The 20556-nt window shown below is 38.0% G+C and overlaps 1 protein-coding gene across 8 annotated transcripts in view; it reads right to left on the bottom strand.

Moving 5' to 3' along the window:
• Window positions 1-20556, bottom strand: part of PPP2R3A (protein phosphatase 2 regulatory subunit B''alpha) — a 214520-nt gene that overhangs the window by 79800 nt on the left and 114164 nt on the right. For all 8 annotated transcript variants that reach the window (XM_064587447.1, XM_064587445.1, XM_054504406.2 and 5 more), the window contains one exon: window positions 2633-2707. In XM_064587447.1, coding sequence (XP_064443517.1) covers window positions 2633-2707 — 75 coding nt within the window. The remainder of the gene's footprint in view (window positions 1-2632; window positions 2708-20556) is intronic.

Consider the following 20556-nt stretch of genomic DNA (forward strand, 5'->3'; position numbering starts at 1 on the left):
CCTTTTTCAGATGGTACTATGAGGTTATCACAATAGATACACTTATCTCAGTATACACATATTCACATTCTGTATTCTCAATGGGATCTTGTTTACTATTTATATTATGATGCTGTTTTGAGTTGCCCTATTATCATTATTTCATTGCAAGTATTTTACAATTTAGTAATTATTTGAGTAATGGATTTATTTTTGTGAATTGGGGATAAAGCAGCATAATAACAAGAGAGTGTAAATTTTAAAAATATAAATAATATGCAAATGCCATGAAAATGTATCAGCAGAGATAATTAATGATATCCTGTTAATTGACCAATTTAGTTCCTTTGTTTAATGATTAACATAACAGAATTTCGAGGGAAATGTGAATTACATGTCAACAAAACTGTTTCATGGCTTTTCACTCTGAAATTATAAATTCCTGGGGACCACTTGCTAGATGACACAGACCATCATGGGTCCATGGTACTTCAACAAATACCAAACTAGAAAGTGTAGAGAAAGAAAATTTATCTCTATTTTACAATTCTGTTTATTTAACATCTTTTCTAAGAATAAATTCCAATAAAAAGTTCCTCTATAGAGAGTATTTTCTGAATTGGTAGAAGGTTGGGCTGGATTATCTCTAAGATCTTTCTAGCTCTTAAGATTTTCAATTATGCTGTTAGCATGCCCTGAGTTTATAGAACAGTCAACAATCAGAACCCGATAATTCCCTATGGAATTGAAGCCACAGTTAATGTGTAGAATTCTTTTTTTTTTTTTTTTAAAGATTTTATTTATTTATTTGAGAGAGAGCACATGAGAGGGGGGAGGGTCAGAGGGAGAAGCAGACTCCCCACTGAGCAGGGAGCCCGATGCGGGACTCGATCCAGGGACTCTGGGATCATGACCTGAGCTGAAGGCAGTCACTTAACCAACTGAGCCACCCAGGCGCCCAATGTGTAGAATTCTTAAGCATGAATAATTTCATTTATTTATTCAATAAATACTGTATATCTAATATGTGCTAGGCACGATTCTAGGTATTGGAGATACTGCAGTGAAAAATATAGACAAATTCCCTGCTCCAATGGAGTTTCTATCATAGAGAAGGAGAATTTAAAATTTAAAATATTAGATGATATAAGAGCTGAGAAGAAAAATAAAGCAGAACAAATGAATAGAAAGTATAGGGGGAGGGGGCGGAGGGAGAAGAAGGGTGAAGAAGGCAAAGGGTGTTCAGGGAAGGTCTTATTAATAAGGAATATCTGAGTGCATAGTTGGATGAAGTAAATAAAGATGCAAGTCACGTGGAAATCTGTAGAAAGAGCATTTCAGGCAGAGGAAAGAAGAAATAAAAAGCACCTGAGGCAGAAGTGGAGTTGGTCTGTTCCAGGAACAGTGAGAATGCAGTTGTGATCAAAGCACAGTAAGTGAGGAGCAGGGTTAACAGGAGAGATGAGAGCAAAGAGGTTGTAAGGGGGTGTGTGTGTGCGGGGGGCGGATTATAGGGAGTCTTAGCAAGGACTTTGGCTTTTCCTCTGGTGAGATGGAAACCACTGGAGGGTTTGAACAGAGGAGTGACATGATCTGACTTACTCTGCTTTGTGGAGACTACACTGTAGGCAATGAAGGTGTAAGCTGGGAGACCAGTTGGAAGTAATCCAAGTGAGAAACCATGGTGTCCGCACCAGGGTGACTGTGGTGGCAGTAATTTAGTACAGTGGTGTGGTTAACAGGCAAAAATCACTTCTGAGATAGTCTTAGAAGACAGTGACACCTTCTAGCTCAAAGAAAGACTTACAAAGTTTTACAACAGCCAATGTAAAGCCAAGAATGAAGTTCTGAAAGGAGAAAAAGAATGGGAGTATTCTGTAACTTGACAGAACCTAATAAATTCATGGCCAACAAAAAGTACCCTAAGAATGAGAGGGTTTTCCTCAGAGGTGATTGCCCTGTAATCTTATTGGGGGATGTGAACCAGACGCAAGGGCTAACTGACTTGAGTGTGGCTGTGATGGAGGGGTTTGTCCTGGGCTCATCTTTGGAATTCCTCCAAAGATAATGTGGAAGCTAGGGCAAAGAATGCTGGACGTGGCTGCAATGTGCACTGCAGGCTGGTGTGGTGACTCATCATTCATGCCTTACCTGTGACTGGTCAAATGAGACCATGCATGAGAAAACAGGGAATGAGAGCACCTCACAAAATGGGAGATTGTGATTATGCTACGTTAAATTCTTATGTGATTTGTTTTCTGATTATATATAAGCTATTTCTCATTATCATTTCCAGTTCTAAAATTGAGACACATCTTTTTCTGGGAAAAACACATCTTTTTCTGGGAAAGGCTGTTGAAAATTCTTTTCAGTATTATTTGCAAATGCTCAATATCAACTGGGTATCAATACTAAAAACAAAGCAAAAAGTGTACCTCATAAGACCAAACAGAATGAAAACATTACTCTAATTCTGTATACACTGGTACTTATAAGAAGGAAAGTAGATATAAATAACTAATTCAATTTTATTGTACCTTCCTCCCACTTAAAATAATCATCACAGCCCAGGTTACCTTTTGCATAAAGATCTGAAAGCCTGGACAAAGGAGACTTACGGATCTGTATTAAGAAAAAAGAAGACTTGGCCTACCGTGGTGATGTAGCGGGAGTGGAATTCTGGAGCATCTTTCAGGAACGTGAGGCCAGGGTGTGTATCCACCACATCCTGAAGAAGATTAAAACCAAAACTAAATTAACAAACGTACCAAAGAGCAAAATAAAAAAACTAACACGCCAACAGAATTTTTCCTTCCTGTAGAATGCACTTAAAATTTAACACTTTATTACATTCAAATTTTATTACAAGCACACTTATGTGTGCTTTTTGATATGCTAGTATACTTTAATAAAGCATTAATTAAAATTTTAATTTAGCAGGCGCCTGGGTGGCTCAGTTGGTTAAGCATCTGCCTTAGGCTCAGGTCATGATCCCAGGGTCCTGGGATCAAGCCACATTGGGCTCCTGGCTCAGCAGGGAGCCTGCTTCTCCCTCTCCCTCTGCCTCTCCCCCTGCTCATGCTCTCTATCTCTGTGTATCAAATGAATAAATAAAATATTTTAAAAAATGCTTTAAACTCAATTTAGTTAACATATAGTGTATCATTAGTTTCAGGGGTAGAATTTAGTGATTCATCAGTTGCATATAACACCCAGTGCTCATTACATTAAGTGTCCTCCTTAATGCCCATCACCCAATTACCCCATCCTCCTATCGACCTCCCCTTGAGCAACTCTGTTTGTTTCCTATAGTTAAGAGTCTCTTATGGTTTGCCTCCCTGTTTTTATCTTCCCTTCCCTTCCCCTATGTTCATCTGTTTTGTTTCTTTTCTTTTCCTTTTTTTTTTTTTAAAGATTTTATTTATTTGACAGAGAGAGTGAGAGAGCACAAGCAGGGGGAGCAGTAGGAGAGGGAGAAGCAGGCTCTCCACCATGCAGGGAGCCCGATGTGGGGCTTGGTCCCAGGACCCTGGGATCATGACTTGAGCCGAATGCAGACGTTTAACCGTCTGAGCCACCCAGGCGCCCCATCTGTTTTGTTTCTTAAATTCCACATGTGAATGAAATCATATAGTATTTGTCTCTGATTGACTTACTTCACTTAGCATAATACCCTCTAATTCCATCCATGTCATTACAAATAGTAAGATTTCATTCTTTTTGATGGCTGAGTAGCATTCCATTGTGTGTGTGTATGTATATCTATACCACTTCTTTCTTATCTGTCAGTGGATATCTGAGCTCTTTCCATATTTTGGCTACTGTGGACGTTGCTGCTGTACACATCAGGGTGCATGTACCCCTTTGAATCAGTACTTTTGTATCCTTTGGATAAATACCTAGTAGTGTAATTGTTGGGTCGTAGGGTAGCTCTATTTTTAGCTTTTTAAGGAACCTTCATACTGTTTTCCAGAGTGGCTGCACCAGCTTGCACTCCCACTAACAGTGTAAGAGGATTCCCCTTTCTCTGTATCCTCACCAACATCTGTTGTTTCCTGAGTTGTTAGTTTTAGCCATTTTGATCAGTATGAGGTGGTATCTCATTGTGGTTTTGATTTGTATTTCTCTGATGAGGAGTGATATTGAGCATTTTTTTCATGTGTCTGTTGGCTATTTGTATGTCTTCTTTGGAGAAATGTCTGTTTATGTCTTCTGCCCCTTTCTTGACTGGATTTTCTGGTTTTTGGGTGTTGTGTTTGGTAAGTTTTTTATAGATTTTGGATACTAGCCCTTTATCTGATAAGTCATTTGCAAGTATCTTCTCCCATTCCATAGGTTGCCTTTTGTTGATGCATTTAGTTCTTGTGCCTCATTGGTCTCTCCCAATCTTCAATAGTTATTTAGTCTTGTATTTCATAATCATGAAATATGCCTTTTTTTTTTTTTTGAGAGAGAGAGCATTAGTGGGGAGAGGGAGAGAGAGAATCCCAAGCAGGCTTCATGCTCAGCATGGAGCCTGATGAGAGGCTTGATCTCATGGCTTTGACATCATGACCTGAGCCGAAATCAAGAGTCAGATAACTTAACCAACTGAGCCCACCTAGGCATGCCTCATGATTTTGACATTCTTAATGAGTTCTAGTCAATTATTCTGTAGACTGTCTCTCAACATGGTTTTGTCTGATATTTTCTCATGATTAGATTAAGATTATACATTTTTGGCAGGTGAAGGGCAGAGAAAGAGGGAGAAGCAGATGCCCCACTTAGCAGGGAGCCCGATGCAGGGCTCAATCCCAGAACCCTGGGATCGTGACCTGAACTGAAGGCAGACGCTTAACTGACTGAGCCACCCAGGTGCCCCTGATTTCAGCAGTCATTTGTGGAACCTGTGATATTTATACTGTGGTGCTTATCTAATAGTGATTTTGTATTTCTCTCATTCTTTCTACATTTAATAACTGGAATTCTTCTGTAAGGAAGAGCTATTCCTCCTCTCCCACATATTTATATGTTCAATTCGTATCAGTACAGACTCATGGGTATTTATTTTATTCTAAGGGTTATAATCCAACACTATCATTATTTATTTTGTTGCTCAAATTGATCTTGCTCTGGCCATTGGAACTCTATCAGGTTGGCCTCTGTGTCCTCTTGACATGCCCTATTCTTTTGTGAGCACTTTTATATTTTCTGGTATCACAAGATGGTATCATCTTATATTTTCATCGTTCCAGCCCTGGAATCTACCTCCCCCCCCCCCAAATAGCCCTGGTTCCTTTATTGGAAATGGTATTTAAAAACCATTTAGAAATCTGGGTGCTAGGTGTGCTCATCACCATTAGGGTGTCATTGCTCCTGGACCCTCTTGGCAGGAAGAACTAGGAATACTTGTACGTACAGCAGTCCCCCCTTATCTGCAGGGGATATGTTCCAAGACTCCCAGTGGACGCCTGAAATTGCAAATAGTTCTGAACCCTATATATATATATATATACATATATATATAATGTTTTTTCCTAAACATATGATAAAGTTTAATTTATAAATTAGGCACAGTAAGAGATTAACAATAACAATATTAAAATAGAGTAATTACAATATACTGTAATAAAAGTTATGTGAATGTGATTTCTCTCTCAAAATATTTTGTTGTACTGTACTCACGCTTTTACTTCTTGTGATGATATGAGATGAAAAATGTCTACATGATGAGATGAAGTGAGGTGAATGGAGTAGGCATTGTGAGGTAGCCTTAGGTTACTACTGACCTTCTAATGTTAATTCAGAAGGAGGATCATCTGCTTCTAGACTGCAGTTAACCATGAATACTGAAACTGCATACACAGGTGGGGGAAACTCCTTTATACTAATCCAAGCATACACATTTTTATTTCTTTCTTTTCTATATTTATCTGTATATACTAAAAACTATGTAATCATGTAGAGAATGGATTCTAATACTATACACAAGGTTCAGTCTAAACTTCTCCCTTTCCTTTGTAACTTTAACAGAATTGCCAACCTATATCCCATTGAGAAACAAATTTACTAAACAGAGTATAGCATTAGTGTATAGTTCTTTTGGTCTCTGGTCTTACAGTATCCAGTTAAAATAGTACTTTCCAAGGTTACTCAGGTTAGCTCTCTCCTGTTCTTCCTTTATTCTCCTTAATGCAGTTAGAATACAGTTCAGTTCATTTGTTATTGTTTATTATTTTATTCTGAGTTTCTTTCCCACAAGTCCAGGTTGATTTTAATTCATTACTTATTTCTTGGAGGGAGAGTATTTGCACATTATTACGGTTCTAAGAGTCAAAGCTAATGCAGAATTGACATCTTAACAATATCGAGTTCTCCTACCCATAAAGACCTCTCTCTCCATTTATATAAATCTTATTTTAAGTTCTCTCAGCAATGTTTTGCTGTATTTTGTGTGTGCAGGTCTTGCACATCTTTTAGCAGATTCATCCCTAAGTATTTAATATTTGGGGGTGGTATTATAAATGGTATTTTTAAAATTTCATTTTGAATTGTTTGTTGCTAGTATATAGGAAGAAAATTGATTTTTGTATACTAATCATGTTATCTGTAAACTTGCTAAGCTCACTTATTAAATACAGCTTTAGCAGCATCTCATTAATTTTGACATGCTGTGTTTTCACTTTCATTCAGTTCAAGATGTTTCTTAATTTTCCTTTTGACTTCTTCTCTGACTCATGGGTTATTTAAAAGTGTTATTTAGTTATCAAATATTTGAAAAATTTTCAGAGATCTTTTATTACTTCTAACTTAATTTCATTCAAGTCAAAGGAATACTTTAAGAGCTGCATTTTAAATTTTTATTGAGATTTTCTATGGCCCAGAATATTGTCTATCTTGGTAAATATTCTGTGTACATGTTAAAGGAATGTGTATTCTACTGTTGTTTGGTAAAGTGTAATATAAATGTCAATTATGTCAAGTTGGTTGATAGTGTTGTTCAAGTGTTCTATATCCTTATTGATCTTTTCTCAACTTGTTCATTATTGAAAACAGCACATGGAAATCTACAATTATGACTTGAATGTATCCTTGAAGTTCTATCAGATTTTGCTTCATGCATTTTGAAAGTCTGTGACAAGGTGCACAAACATTTAGAATTGTCATGTTATGGGCGCCTGGGTGGCTCAGTTGGTTAAGTGACTGCCTTTGGCTCAGGTCACGATCCTGGAGTCCCAGGATCGAGTCTGGCATTGGGCTCCCTGCTCAGCAGGGAGTCTGCTTCTCCCTCTGACCCTCCCCTGTCTTGTGCTCTCTCTTTCTCTCTCTCTCAAATAAATAAATAAAATCTTTAAAAAAAATTGTCATGTTATTATATTCTTTTTTTTTTAAGGCTTTATTTATTTGACAGACAGTGAGAGAGAGAACAGAAGCAGGGGGAGTCGGAGAGGGAGAAGCAGGCCTCCCGCCGAGCAGGGAGCCCGATGTGGGACTTGATCCCGGGACTCCAGGATCATGACCTTAGCCAAAGGCAGTCACTTAACCGACTGAACCACGCAGGCACCCCATGTTGTTATATTCTTTATGAATTGTTATATTCTTTTTTTTTTTTTAAAGATTTTATTTATTTATTTGAGAGAGAGAGAGAATGAGAGACAGAGAGCACTAGAGGGAAGAGGGCAGAGGGGGAAGCAGACCCCCCGCTGAGCAGGGAGCCCGATGCGGGACTCGATCCCGGGACTCCAGGATCATGACCTGAGCCGAAGGCAGTCGCTTAACCAACTGAGCCACCCAGGCGCCCGAATTGTTATATTCTTGATGAATTGATCCCTTTATCATTTTTGTTACATTCTTCATGAATTGTTATATATATATTTTTTAAAGATTTTATTTATTTATTTGACAGAGACAGAGACAGTGAGAGCAGGAACACAAGCAGGGGGAGTGGGAGAGGGAGAAGCAGGCTTCCTGCTGAGCCGGGAGCCCGATGCGGAACTCGATTCCAGGACCCTGGGATCATGACCTGAGCCGAAGGCAGACGCTTAACCAACTGAGCCACCCAGGCGCCCATGAATTGTTATATTCTTGATGAACTGATCTCTTTATCTTTACCTAGCAATATTATGTGCTTTAAAAACTACTTTGTCTGATATTAATATAGCCACCAGCTTTCTTTTCTTTTTGCAGCAAAAAACCCCATATAACATAAAATTCATCCAACAGTTTCTGAGTGTACAGTACAATACTGTCAACAACTTGCAGACTGTTGTACAACAGACCCTTCCCACCCCAATCCCGAATGATCGAAACTCCATACCCACCAAACAACAACTCCCCACACAACCTCCCCCCAGGCTCTGGCAACTACCTCTCTTCTTCCTAGGAGTTTGACTACCCTAGATACTTCATATAAGTGGAATAGTACAGTATCTGTCTTTTTGTGACTGGCTTATTTCACTTAGCATAATGTCCTCAAGGTTTATCCATGTTGTTGCATGTAACAGAATTTCCTTTTGTTTTAAAGGCAGAATAATATCCCATTATATGTATATACCACATTTTCTTTATCTGTCCACCTACTGATGGACATTTAGGTTGCTTTTACTTCTTGGCTATTGTGAATAATGCTCAATGAACATGGGAATGCAAATATCTCTTTGACATTGTTTTCCATTCTTTTGGATATATACCCCACAGTGGTATTGCTGGGTCATATGGTAGCTCTATTTTAAATTTTTTGAGGAACTTCCACACCATTTTCCATAGAAGTTATACCCTTTTACATTCCAACCATCAGTGTGTAAATGTTCCAATTTCTCCATATCCTCAGCAACGCTTTTTTTTTTTTTTAAACAGTATCCATTCTAACAGGTGTGAGGTGGTATTTCACTGTGATTTGATTTGCATTCCCCTGCTTATTAATTTTTTTTTTTTTTACTGATGTTGAACATCTCCTCATATGCTTGTTAGACATTTCATCTTTGGAGAAATGTCTCTTCAAGTCCCTGACCATTTAAAAATCCAGTTATTTTTATTGCTGTTCTTATTGAGTTGTAGGAGTTCTTTATATATTCTAGATATTGACACCTTATCAGGTGTGTTTGCAAGCATTTTTTTTCCATTCTATAGACTGCCTTTTACTATGCTCTTTCCTTTGCTGTCCAGAAGTTTTAAAGTTTGATGTAGTCCCATTTGTCTACTTTTGATTTTGCTGCCTCTGCTTTTTTGGTCGTATCCGTTGCCAAATCCAAGGGTCATGAAGGTTTCCCCCTCTATTTTCTTCTAGGAGTTTTATAGTTTCAGGTCTTTGGATTAGGTCTTTAATCCCTTTTGAGTTCATTTTTGTACGTGGTGTGTACAAAACATCCAATTTCCCCAACACCATTTGTTGAAGAGACCATCCTTTCCCTACTGTATAATCTTGGCACCTATGCTGCAAATCATTGGTGGATATATGCAAGAATCTGTAGCTTTGTAATATATTTGGAAGTTAGGATGTGTGAAGCTTCCAGCTTTCTGCTCCTTTCTCAGGATTGTTTTGGCTATTCCAGGTCCTTTGAAATTCCATATGAATTTTATAATTGTTTTTTATATTTCTGCAAAAAATGCCATTGGTATTTTTAAACTTTATTGGGGAATAAGCAATATACAAAAAATTGTATGTATATAATATATACAGATTGATGAATTTGGACATACATGTGTACCGAGGAAACCATCACCACGATTAAGGTAATAACATATTCACCACCTCCAAATTTCCTTGTGCTTTTTTTTCTTTAATCTGTTTGTTTGTTTTGGTAAGAATACTTAACATGAGATCTACCCTCTTAACACATTTTAAGTTGCACAATATAGCACTGTTAACTATATGCACTATGTTGTACAACAGATATCTAGAACTTGTCTTACATAACTAAAACTATATCCACTGAACAACATCTTCATGATTCAACTTATATGAGGTATCCAAAATAGACTCACAGAAGCAGAGAATAGAATGGGGTTGCCAGGGGATGGGAGAAGGGGACCATTTGGATTTTGACAGAACTTGAACTGATCTATATAGACTGTTCTGGGTTGATTGGGCATTTAACAATGTTAAGTCTTTCAATCCATGAACACAATATGTCTTTCCATTTATTTGTAAGAGCTTTCTTTTGATTAGTGTTACCATGCTGTATCTTTTTTCTTCCTTTACTTTTAATTTATTTGTGTCTTTATAATTAAAGTACATTTCTTTCAGGCAACATATATTTGGGTCTTGCTTTTTTGTCTAATTTTTGCCTTTTGACAGTATTCACATCACTTATATTTAATGTGTTATTGACATTGATATGGTTAGGTTTAGGTCTATCATCTTGTTTGTCCCACCCATTCTTTGTTCCCCTTTTTTCTTCCTTTCCTGCCTACTTTTGAGTTCACTGAGTATTCTTTATAACTTCTATTTTATTTAAACTTTTTTTGGCTTTTTAGCTATAACTGTTATTTCAGTGGTTGTGTCAGAGAGTACAGCATACATCTTTAACTTACTACAATCTATTTTCAAGTGGTATTATACCACTTCATAGATAATATGTGAACCATACAATAGTATACTTCCATTTTTCTTCTCCTGGCCTTTACGCTATTGTTGTCAAATTGTACTTAGGCATATGTTATAATCACCACAAAACACTGTTGATAGTTTTGTTTAAATAGTTATCTTCTAAAGAGATCTGAATAATAAAAAATTATCCATTTAGTTACCATTTCTGGAGCTTTCCTTTCCTTTATGTAAATTTGTATTTCCATCTGGCATTATTTTCTTCCTTGACTGAACAACTTTCCCCCCAACCCAAACACATTTCTTGTACTGCATTTCTGCTGGTGATAAATTCTTTCAGCTTTTCTATGTCCAAAAAAATCTTTAATTCACCTTCGTTTTTGAAAGATGTTTTCACTGGGTACGATGCTCTAAGTTGATAGCCTATTTTCTTTGAGTACTTTAAAGATGTTGCTTCAATGTTTCTGACTTGGACTGTTTCCAACATGAAATTTACTGTTATCTTCATCTTTGTTCCACTTTATGAAATGTGAGTATTTTCTCTGGCTGCTATTCAAATTTTCTCTTTATTACTGGTTTTGAACCAATTTATTGTGATGTGACTTGGTATAGTTTTGTGTTTCTTGTCCTTGGGCTTATTATCTTGGGTTTGAGCTTATGGTTTTTATCAAATATAGAAAATCTGGGGCTATTATCTCATCAAATAATTTTTCTGTCCCTGTGCAATGCAATTCCAGCACTAACTATCCAGAATTGGTACTGATTTTACAGGTTAGGGGCACGGTCCCTTCACAAGACTTCTCTAACTCCAGAAACCAGCCATTAACTCTGGGGTTCCTACGCCATCCACATTTCTGACCAACTGACTATAAATGTGGGGGCTTCCACCATCCCCTTAGGTTTAACAATTTGCCTGAGTGACCCACAGAAATGAGGCAAGTGCTACATTATGATTACTATTCTATTATAAAGGCTACAAGTCAGGACCAGCCAAACAAGAGATGCAGAGGGAAAAGTGGGAAGGTCTGAGACACAGAGCTTCTATTCTCAGGGCATGGCACCCTCCCAGCACATCATTGTGCTTCAGTGAGCTTCAGTGTCCAGAGATTTTATTGGGTTTCATTAGGTAGGCATGCTTGATTAAATCATTGTCCATATGACTGAATTCAATTTCCAGGCTCCATCTCCTCCTTGGAGGTCAGGTTGGTAACACCTGGCTGAAAAACCTAACCTCTAATCACATGGTTGGCCTTTTTGGCACAATAAGTCCCCACTCTGAAACTATCCAGGGACCCACCATTAATGAGTCATCTCGTTAGTAAAAACTCAGGCATGGTCCCAGGAGCCCGCTGTGAAAAACAAATATGTTCTTATCATTTGGGAAGTTCTAAGGGTTTAAAAGCTCTGTCCTAGGAACTTGGGACAAAGAGGTGACAAATTCTTTATTTTAAATCCCCCCACCTCTCCCATTTATAAGTATGTTAGTTTGCTTGAAGTTATGTCCCAAAGCTCATGGATGCTCTTTTCATTTTTCTTCCTTTCTTTGTGTCTCCATTTCTCATTTTGGATAGTTTCTATTCTGTCTTCAAATTCACTAATCATTTCACTTGCAATGTTTAATCTGCTGTTAATCCAATCTGGTGTATTTTGCACCCCAGACACCTTAGTTTTCACCTCTACAAGTTCAATTTGGGTTTTTTAAAATATATATCTTCCATGTCTTAACTTTTTGGGTAGACAGAATTCAGTTATGAAGGTTGTTTTAATGTACTTGTCTAATTCTAACATCTGGATCAGTTTCAACTGATCTTTTTTCCCGTATTATCTGTTGTATTTTTCTGCTTCTTTGCATGCCTGATGACATCAACTATTACAAATTTCACCTGGTTGAATGCTGGATATTTTTATGTTCTTATAAATATTCTCAAACTTTGTTCTGGAATGCTGTTAAGTCACTTTAAAACCCTTTTATCCTTGTAGGTCTTGCTTTCTAAACTGGTTAGGCAGGACCTAGAAATGCTTAATTTAGGGTTAATTATTCTCCATTACTGAAGCAAGACTCCCAAGAGTACTCTACCCAAAGTCCTGCAGTTTTCCAGTCTGGCTGGTAAGGACAAATACTATCCCTGGGCCTGTGTGACTGACAGGTACTGTACTGCTCCCTAATTATGGATAGCACTTCCTTTAGCTTTGGTTACTTTCCCCACATACATCTGTTGATCAGTATTCTGCTGAATACTCGTGGAGGAGTTCTAAAGATGTCTGGAGCTTTCTCGCTGGTACTCTGTCCCAAGTATTCTAGCCACCCTGGTCATCTAGCTCTTCACCTCTGCCTCCTAAAATTAGGGAGTCTGATGGACTCTGCCTGGAGTCCCCATTCCCACACTGTGGCTTGGGAACTCTCTCAAGGCAGTAACCTGAGACAATCATAAGGGTGACCTTGTTTGCTTTCTGTCTCTCAGCAATCACTATCTTTTGTTGCCAGATATCCAGCATCTTGAAAACCACTGTTTTGTATTTCTTGCCTCATTTTTTTTTTTAATTGAAGTATAGCTGACGTACACTGTTATATTAGTTTCAGGTGCACAGCAGTGATTCAACATTTATATACATTACAACTGACCACAGTAAATCTAGTTACCATCTGCCACCATACAAAGTTATTAAAACATTATTGACTATATTCCCTATGCTGTACTTTACATCCCTGTGACTTAACTTCTTTTGTAACTGGAAGTCTGTACGTCTTAATCCCGTTCACCTATTTTGCCAATCTCTCCAACCACCTGCCCTCTGGCAACCACCAGTTTGTTCACTATATTTATGAGTATGTTTGTTTTGTTTTTTAGATTCCACATATAAGTGAAATCATTTTCTTTGTCTGACATTTCACTCTCTAGGTCCATTTGTGTTGTTGTAAATGGCAAGATTCCATTCCTTTTTATGGCTGAGTAATATTCAATTGTTCATATATACCATATTTTGTTTACTCACTCATCTATTGATGGGCACTAGGTTGCTTCCATATGTTGGCTATTGTAAATAATGCTGCAGTGAACATAGGAATGCATATATCTTTGTGAATTAGAGTTTTCATTTTCTTTGAAAAAATACCCAGAAGTGGAATCGCTGGATCGTATGGTATTTCTATTTTTAATTTTTTAAGGAAACTCCATATTGTTTCCCATAATGGCTGCACCAATTTACATTTACTAATTTACCACCAATAGTGCCCAGGGTTCTGTTTTCTCCATATCCTTGTCAATTTCTCCAATCCTTGTTATTTCTTATCTTTTTGATACTAGCCATTCTGGCAGGTGTGAGGTGGTATCTCATTATGGTTTTGATTTGCATTTTCCTAATTAATGATGTTGAGCATCTTTTCATGTGTCTGTTGGCCATCTGTATGTACTTTTTGGAAAAGTGTCTTTTCAGGTCCTCTGCCCATTTTTTAAAAAAAGATTTTATTTATTTATTTGAGAGAGAGAGAGCAGGCACGAGAGAGAGAGAGAACATGAACGGGGTGAGGGGCATAGGGAGAAGCAGACTCCCCATTGAGCAGGGAGCCTGATGTGGGGCTCAATCCCAGGACTCTGGGATCATGACCTGAGCCAAAGGCAGATGCTTAACCAACTGAACCACCCTGGCACCCCCCTTTTTTTTTTATTAATTTATTTGATAGAGTGAGAGAGCACAAGCAGGGGAGCGGCAGAGGGAGGGAAAAGTAGGCTCCCTGTGGAGCAGGGAACCCAATGCGGGACTCGATCCCAGGACCCTGAGATCATGACCTGAGCCAAAGGCAGCCGCTTAACTGACTGAGCCACCCAAGTGCCCACCCCCCCCTTTTTTAAATGGGTGTTGAGTTGTAGGAGTTCTTTATATATTTTGAATATTAACCTTCTATTGGACATATCATTTGCAAATATCTTCTCCCATTCAGTAGGTCACCTTTTCATTTTGTTGATGGTTTCCTTCACAGTGTAAAGCTTTTTACTTTGATGTAGTCCCAACTATTTTTGCATTTGTTGCCCTTGCTTGAGGAGACAGATCCAAAAAAATATTGCTAAGATTTATGTCTAAGAGTTTACTGCTTAAGTTTTCTTTTAGGAGTTTTATAGTCTCATGACTTACATTTAGGTTTTTAATCCATTTGGGGTTTATTTTTGTATATGGTATAAGATAGTCTAATTTCATTCTTTTGCATGTAGCAAAACTTCTTATTTTCACTGGTTTTCTTTTATTTTTTGATCTCTTTTTCATTTATTTCCACTCTTATCTTTATTATTTCCTTCCTTCTACTAACTTTGTTTTTTTGTTCTTTTTCTAGTTTCTTTAGGTGTAAGGTTAGAATGTTCATTTGAAATTTTTCTTGTTTCTTAGGACAGGCCTATATCATAAACTTCCATCTTGGAACTGCTTTTGCCATGTCCAACATATTTCTGAATGTTGTGTTTCCATTTTCATTTGTCTCAAGGTATTTTTAAATTTCCTCTTTGATTTCCTCACTGACTCGTTGTTTAGTAGCATGTTGCTTAGCCTTCATGTGTTTGTTTTTTAAGTTTGTATGTGTCTTTAGATCTGAAGTGAGTCTCTTGTGGGCTGCATATAGATGGGTCTTATAATTTTTTCTTGTAATTGATTTCTAGTTTCATACCATTGTGGTTGGAAAAAATGCTTGATATGATTTCAATTTTCCTAAATTTACTGAGACTCGTTTTGTGGTCTAATGTGATCTATCCTGAAGAATGTTCCATGTGCACTTGAATAGAATGTGTATTCTGTTTTTTGATGGAATGTTCTGTGTATATCTGTTAAGTCCATCTGGTCTCATGTGTTGCTTAAGGTCACTGCTTACTTATTGATTTTCTGTCTGGATGATCTATCCATTGATGTAAGTGGGGTGTTAAAATCCCCTACTATTTTTAAGAGAAACTAGAGCAAGAAAGGAAGATGGCAGTGGCGTAGGAGGATCCTAGGCTTGTCTCATCCCACGAACACAACTAGGTAACTACTAAATCATCCTAAATACCCCAGAAAATGACCTGAAGATTGGCAGAACAAATTCCACAACTAAAGGGAGAGAAGAGGCGACATCGAAGATGGTAGGAAGTGCAGAGACATGGTTTAGGGGAGAAGCAGATTGCAGGTACTGTAGAGGGGAGGGAGCCGTGATTGCAGAGAAGGGTGAGAGAGAGAGGAGCACACCGAAGAATGCACAAGGAGAATGTTTCCTCAAAGCCATTGTTTTGGAAGACGAGAGGGGCTAAATTCTGTGAGTTCTTATAAGAGTGGGACTAAAACCCTGGAGTTTTAAAGGCCAGAGGGCTTGGCTAGAATAGAGGCCAATAGAGAATGTGCTCCTCCTGGAGAGAAAGCAGACAAACAACCTGCGAGTAGACAGCATGGAAACAGTGATCTGAAGAACACCTGGGCCACACATTGGGGAGATTATTCACTCTTCTCGGAGCATGTACTTGAGAGGCAGCATTCATGGAGACACCTTTTCAGGAACAAAGGAGCTGGCTGGCACCATTTTCCTCCCCTGCCCCTCAGCATAACACAGAGTCACCTGTGGGAAGCAGGAAAGTGCTAATACTGGCTGCCTAATTTGCTTACAGTAAGCCCCACTCCCCTTTGCTCTGGTGGGACTGTCCCCTCGGTCAACTTGCTTCAGTCCAGCACAGTGAGCCTCTCCCCCAGGAGACAGTACAAACCGCTGCCCAAACCATATCTCCTGACCAGAGAGTTCTACAGAGCCTCAGTTCTGGTGGAATTGGTGTCAGGTCTCATTGCAAAAGCAGACCAGAGCACACCTAGTTAAAACTCACCATATTCAGGCCTGGGACCAAACACTGCCCACAGCAGGCAAGGAGAGCCTCTGCAGGCGACTGACCTGAAGGACAGAGCAGCCAGAACACAACAGCAGAGCACACGCAGCACATACTGGAGACACTCCCTGAAGCACCATGCCTTGGACACTACATGACCTCTTCTTCATAAGGCCATTATTTTCAGGAGCAAGAGACATAACTGGCATCTGACTGTTGATCTTAGCTCCGGTCTTGATCTCAGGGTCGTGAGTTCAAGCCCCATGTGGAGCCCACTTAAAAGAAAATCTTAAAAGCAGTAACACAAAATAAGTCATTAACTTACCAGGGAAAACCCATAAGTTCACTGGAGATTTCTCAACAGAAACTTGGCAAGCCAGAAGGGAGTGTCAAGATATACTCAAGGTGCTGAATGGGAAAAGTCTGCATCCAAGAATATTCAGCAAGGCTACCATTCAGCAAGGCTACCATTCCGGATAGATGGAGAGATAGAGTCTCCCAGACAAACAAAAACTAAAGGAGCTTGTGACCACTAAACCAGCTCTGCAAGAAATATTAGAGGGGACTCTGAGTGGGGAAGAAAGGCCAAAAGTGACAAAGACTAGAAAGGAACAGAGAAAACCTCCAGAAACACTGACTTTACAGGAAATACAATGGCACTAAATTCTTACCTATCAATAATTACTCTGAATGTAATTGGACTAAATGCTCCAATCAAAAGACACAGGGTGTTAGAATGGATAAAAAAACAAGACCCATCTATATGCTGCCTACAAAAGACTCATTTTAGACTAAAACACCTCCAGATTGAAAGTGAGAGGGTGGAGAAATATTTATCATGCAAACGGACATCAAAAGAAAGCCAGAGTAGCCATATTTATATCAGACAGACTAGATTTTAAACCGAAGACTGTAACAAAAGATAAAGAAGGGCACTACACATAATAAAGGGGTCTACTGAACAAGAAGGTCTAACAAATGTAAATGTTTATGCCCCCAACATGGGAGCACCCAAACATAAAAGGAACTCATTCATAATAATCAATAATAGTAGGGGACTTTAACACCCCACTTATGTCAATGGACAGATCATCTAAGCAGAAAATCAACAAAGAAACAATAGCTTTGAATGACACACTGGACCAGATGGACTTAACAGATATATTCAGAACATTCCATCCTAAAGCAGCAGAATAAACACTCTTTTCAAGGGCAAATGGGACATTCTCCAGAACAACCACATACCAGGTTACAAATCAAGTGTCAACAAGGACAAAAAGATTGAGATCATACCATGCATATTTTCCAATCACAATGCTATGAAACTTGAAGTTAATCGCAAGAAAAAATTTGGAAAGACCGCAAATACATGGAGGTTAAAGAACATCTTATTAAAGAATGAATGGGTCAACCAGGAAATTAAAGAAGAAATAAAAAAATACATGAAAACAAATGAAAATGAAAACATGAAGGTCCAAAACCTTTGGGATGCAGCAAAAGGAGTAGTAAGAGGGAAGTATATAGCAATACAGGCCTACCTCAAAAAGCAAGAAAAATCTCAAATACAAAACCTAACCTTACACCTAAAGGAGCTAGGGAAACAACAATAAATGAAGCCTAGAGTCAAGAGAAGAAGGGAAAAATAAAGATTACAGACGAAATGAATGATACATGTGAAACAAACAAACAAAAAGCCCACTAGAATAGATCAGTGAAACCAGGAGCTGGTTCTTTGAAAAAGTTGATAAAGTTGATAATACCCTATCCAGACTTATCAAAAAGAAGAGAAAGGACCAAAATAAATAAAACCACCCATGAAAGAGGAGAAATAACAATCAACACTACAGAAATATAATTATAACTGTATGCCAACATATTGGGCAATCTGGCAGAAATAAATAAATTCCTAGGAACATACAAAGTTAATAATACCTATTCTTCTCAAACTATTAAAAAAAACAGAAATGGAAGGAAAACTTCCAAACTCATTCTACAGGGTCAGCATTACCCCGATTCCAAAACCAGGCAAATACCCCACTAAAAAAGAGAACAATATCCCTGATGAATATGGATGCAAAAATTCTCAACTAAATACTAGCAAATCAAATCCCACAGTACATTAAAAGTAATCATTCACCACGATCAAGTGGCATTTATTCCTGGGTTGCAAGGGTGATTCAATATTTGCAAATCAATCAATGTGATAGACCACATTAATAAAAGAAAGGACAAGAACCATATGATCCTCTCAATAAATGCAGAAAAGCATTTGACAAAGTACAGCATCCATTCTTGATAAAAAACCTCAACGAAGTAGGGGTAGAGGGAACATACCTCAACATAATAAAGGCCACATATGAAAAACCCACAGCTAGTGTCATCTTCAATGGGGAAAAACTGAGAGCTTTTCCTCTAGAGTCAGGAATAAGAAAGGGATGTCTACCCTCATCACTGTTATTTTAACACAGTACTAGAAGTCCTAGCCACAGCAATCAGACAACAAAAAGAAATAAAAGGCATCCAAATTGGCAAGGAAGAAGTCAAACTTTCACTATTTTCAGATGACATGATACTCTATGTGGAAAACCCAAAAGACTCCACCAAAAAATTGCTGGAATGGATACATGAATTCAGTAAAGCTGCAGGATACAAAATCAACACACAGAAATCTGCTGCATTTTTATATATTGTCAGAGAAATCAAGAAATCAATCCCATTTATAATTGCACCAAAAACCGTAAGATACCTAGGAATAAACCTAACTTAAGAGGTGAAAGATCTGTACCTTGAAAACTATAAAACATTGATGAAAGAAATTGAAGAGGAAACAAAGAAATGGAAAGATACTCCATGCTCATGGATTGCAAGAACAAATATTGTTCAAATGTCTACACTACCCAAAGCAATCTACACATTTAATGCAATCTGTATCAAAATACCACCAGCATTTTTCATAGGGCTAGAAACAATCCTAAAATTTGTATGGAATCACAAAAGACTCCAAATAGCCAAAGCAATCTAGCAAGAAAAGCAAAGCTGGAGGCGTCACAATTTCAGACTTCAAATCATATTAACAAAGCATAGTATGGTACTGGCACAAAAACAGGCACATAGATCAGTGGAACAGAACAGAAAATCCAGAAATAAACCCACAACTGTATGGTCAATTAATCTTCGACAAAGCAGGAAAGAATATCCAATGGAAAAAAGACAGTCTCTTCAACAAATGGTGTTGGGAAAACTGGACAGCAACATGCAGAAGAATGAAACTGGACCACTTTCTTACACCATACACAAAAATAAATTCAAAATGGATGAAAGACCTAAATGTGAGACAGGAAACCATCAAAGTACTAGAGAAGAACACAGGCAGTAACCTCTGTGACATCAGCTGTAGCAACTTCTTACTACATCTTACTACATACGTCTCCTGAGGCAAGGGAAACAAAAGCAAAAATGAACTGTTGGGTCTTCATAAAGGTTAAAAGCTTCTACACAGTGGGGGAAACAATAAACAAAACTAAAAGGCAACCTATGGAATGGAAGAAGATATTTGCAAATGACGTATCTGCTAAAGGGTTAGTATCCAAAATATATAAGGAACTTATAAAACTCAACACCCAAAAAAACAAATAACCCAATTAAAAAATGGGCAGGAGACATGAACAACATTTTTCCAAAGAAGACCAAACAGATGGCCAACAGACACATGGAAAGATGCTCAACATCACTTATCATCAAGGAAATACAAATCCAAACTACAGGGAGATATCACTTCACACTTGTCAGAATGGATAAAATTAACAACACAAGAAACAACAGGCATTGGCGAAGATGTGGAGAAACGGGAACCCTCTTGCTCTGTTGATGGGAATGCAAATTGGTGCAGGCACTCTGGAAAATAATATGGAGGTTCCTCAAAAAGTTAAGAATAGAGCTACCCTATGACCCTGCAATTGTATTACTAAGTATTTACCTAAAGGATACAAAAACAGTAATTCAAAGGGATACATGCACCCTAATGTTTATAGCAGAATTACCTACAATAGCTAAATTATGGAAACAGCCAAGTGTCCATCGACTGATGAATGGATAAAGAAAATGTGGTGTATATATACAATGGAATATTACTCAGCCACAGAAAGAATGAAATCTTTCCATTTGCAATGACATGGATGGAGCTAGATTGTATTATGCTAAGTGAAATAAGTGAGTCAGAGAAAG

Source organism: Mirounga angustirostris, unplaced genomic scaffold (assembly GCF_029215605.1).
Source record: "Mirounga angustirostris isolate CCGP_5_RB_7025 unplaced genomic scaffold, mMirAng1.0.hap1 SCAF_1, whole genome shotgun sequence".
NCBI lineage: Eukaryota > Metazoa > Chordata > Mammalia > Carnivora > Phocidae > Mirounga > Mirounga angustirostris.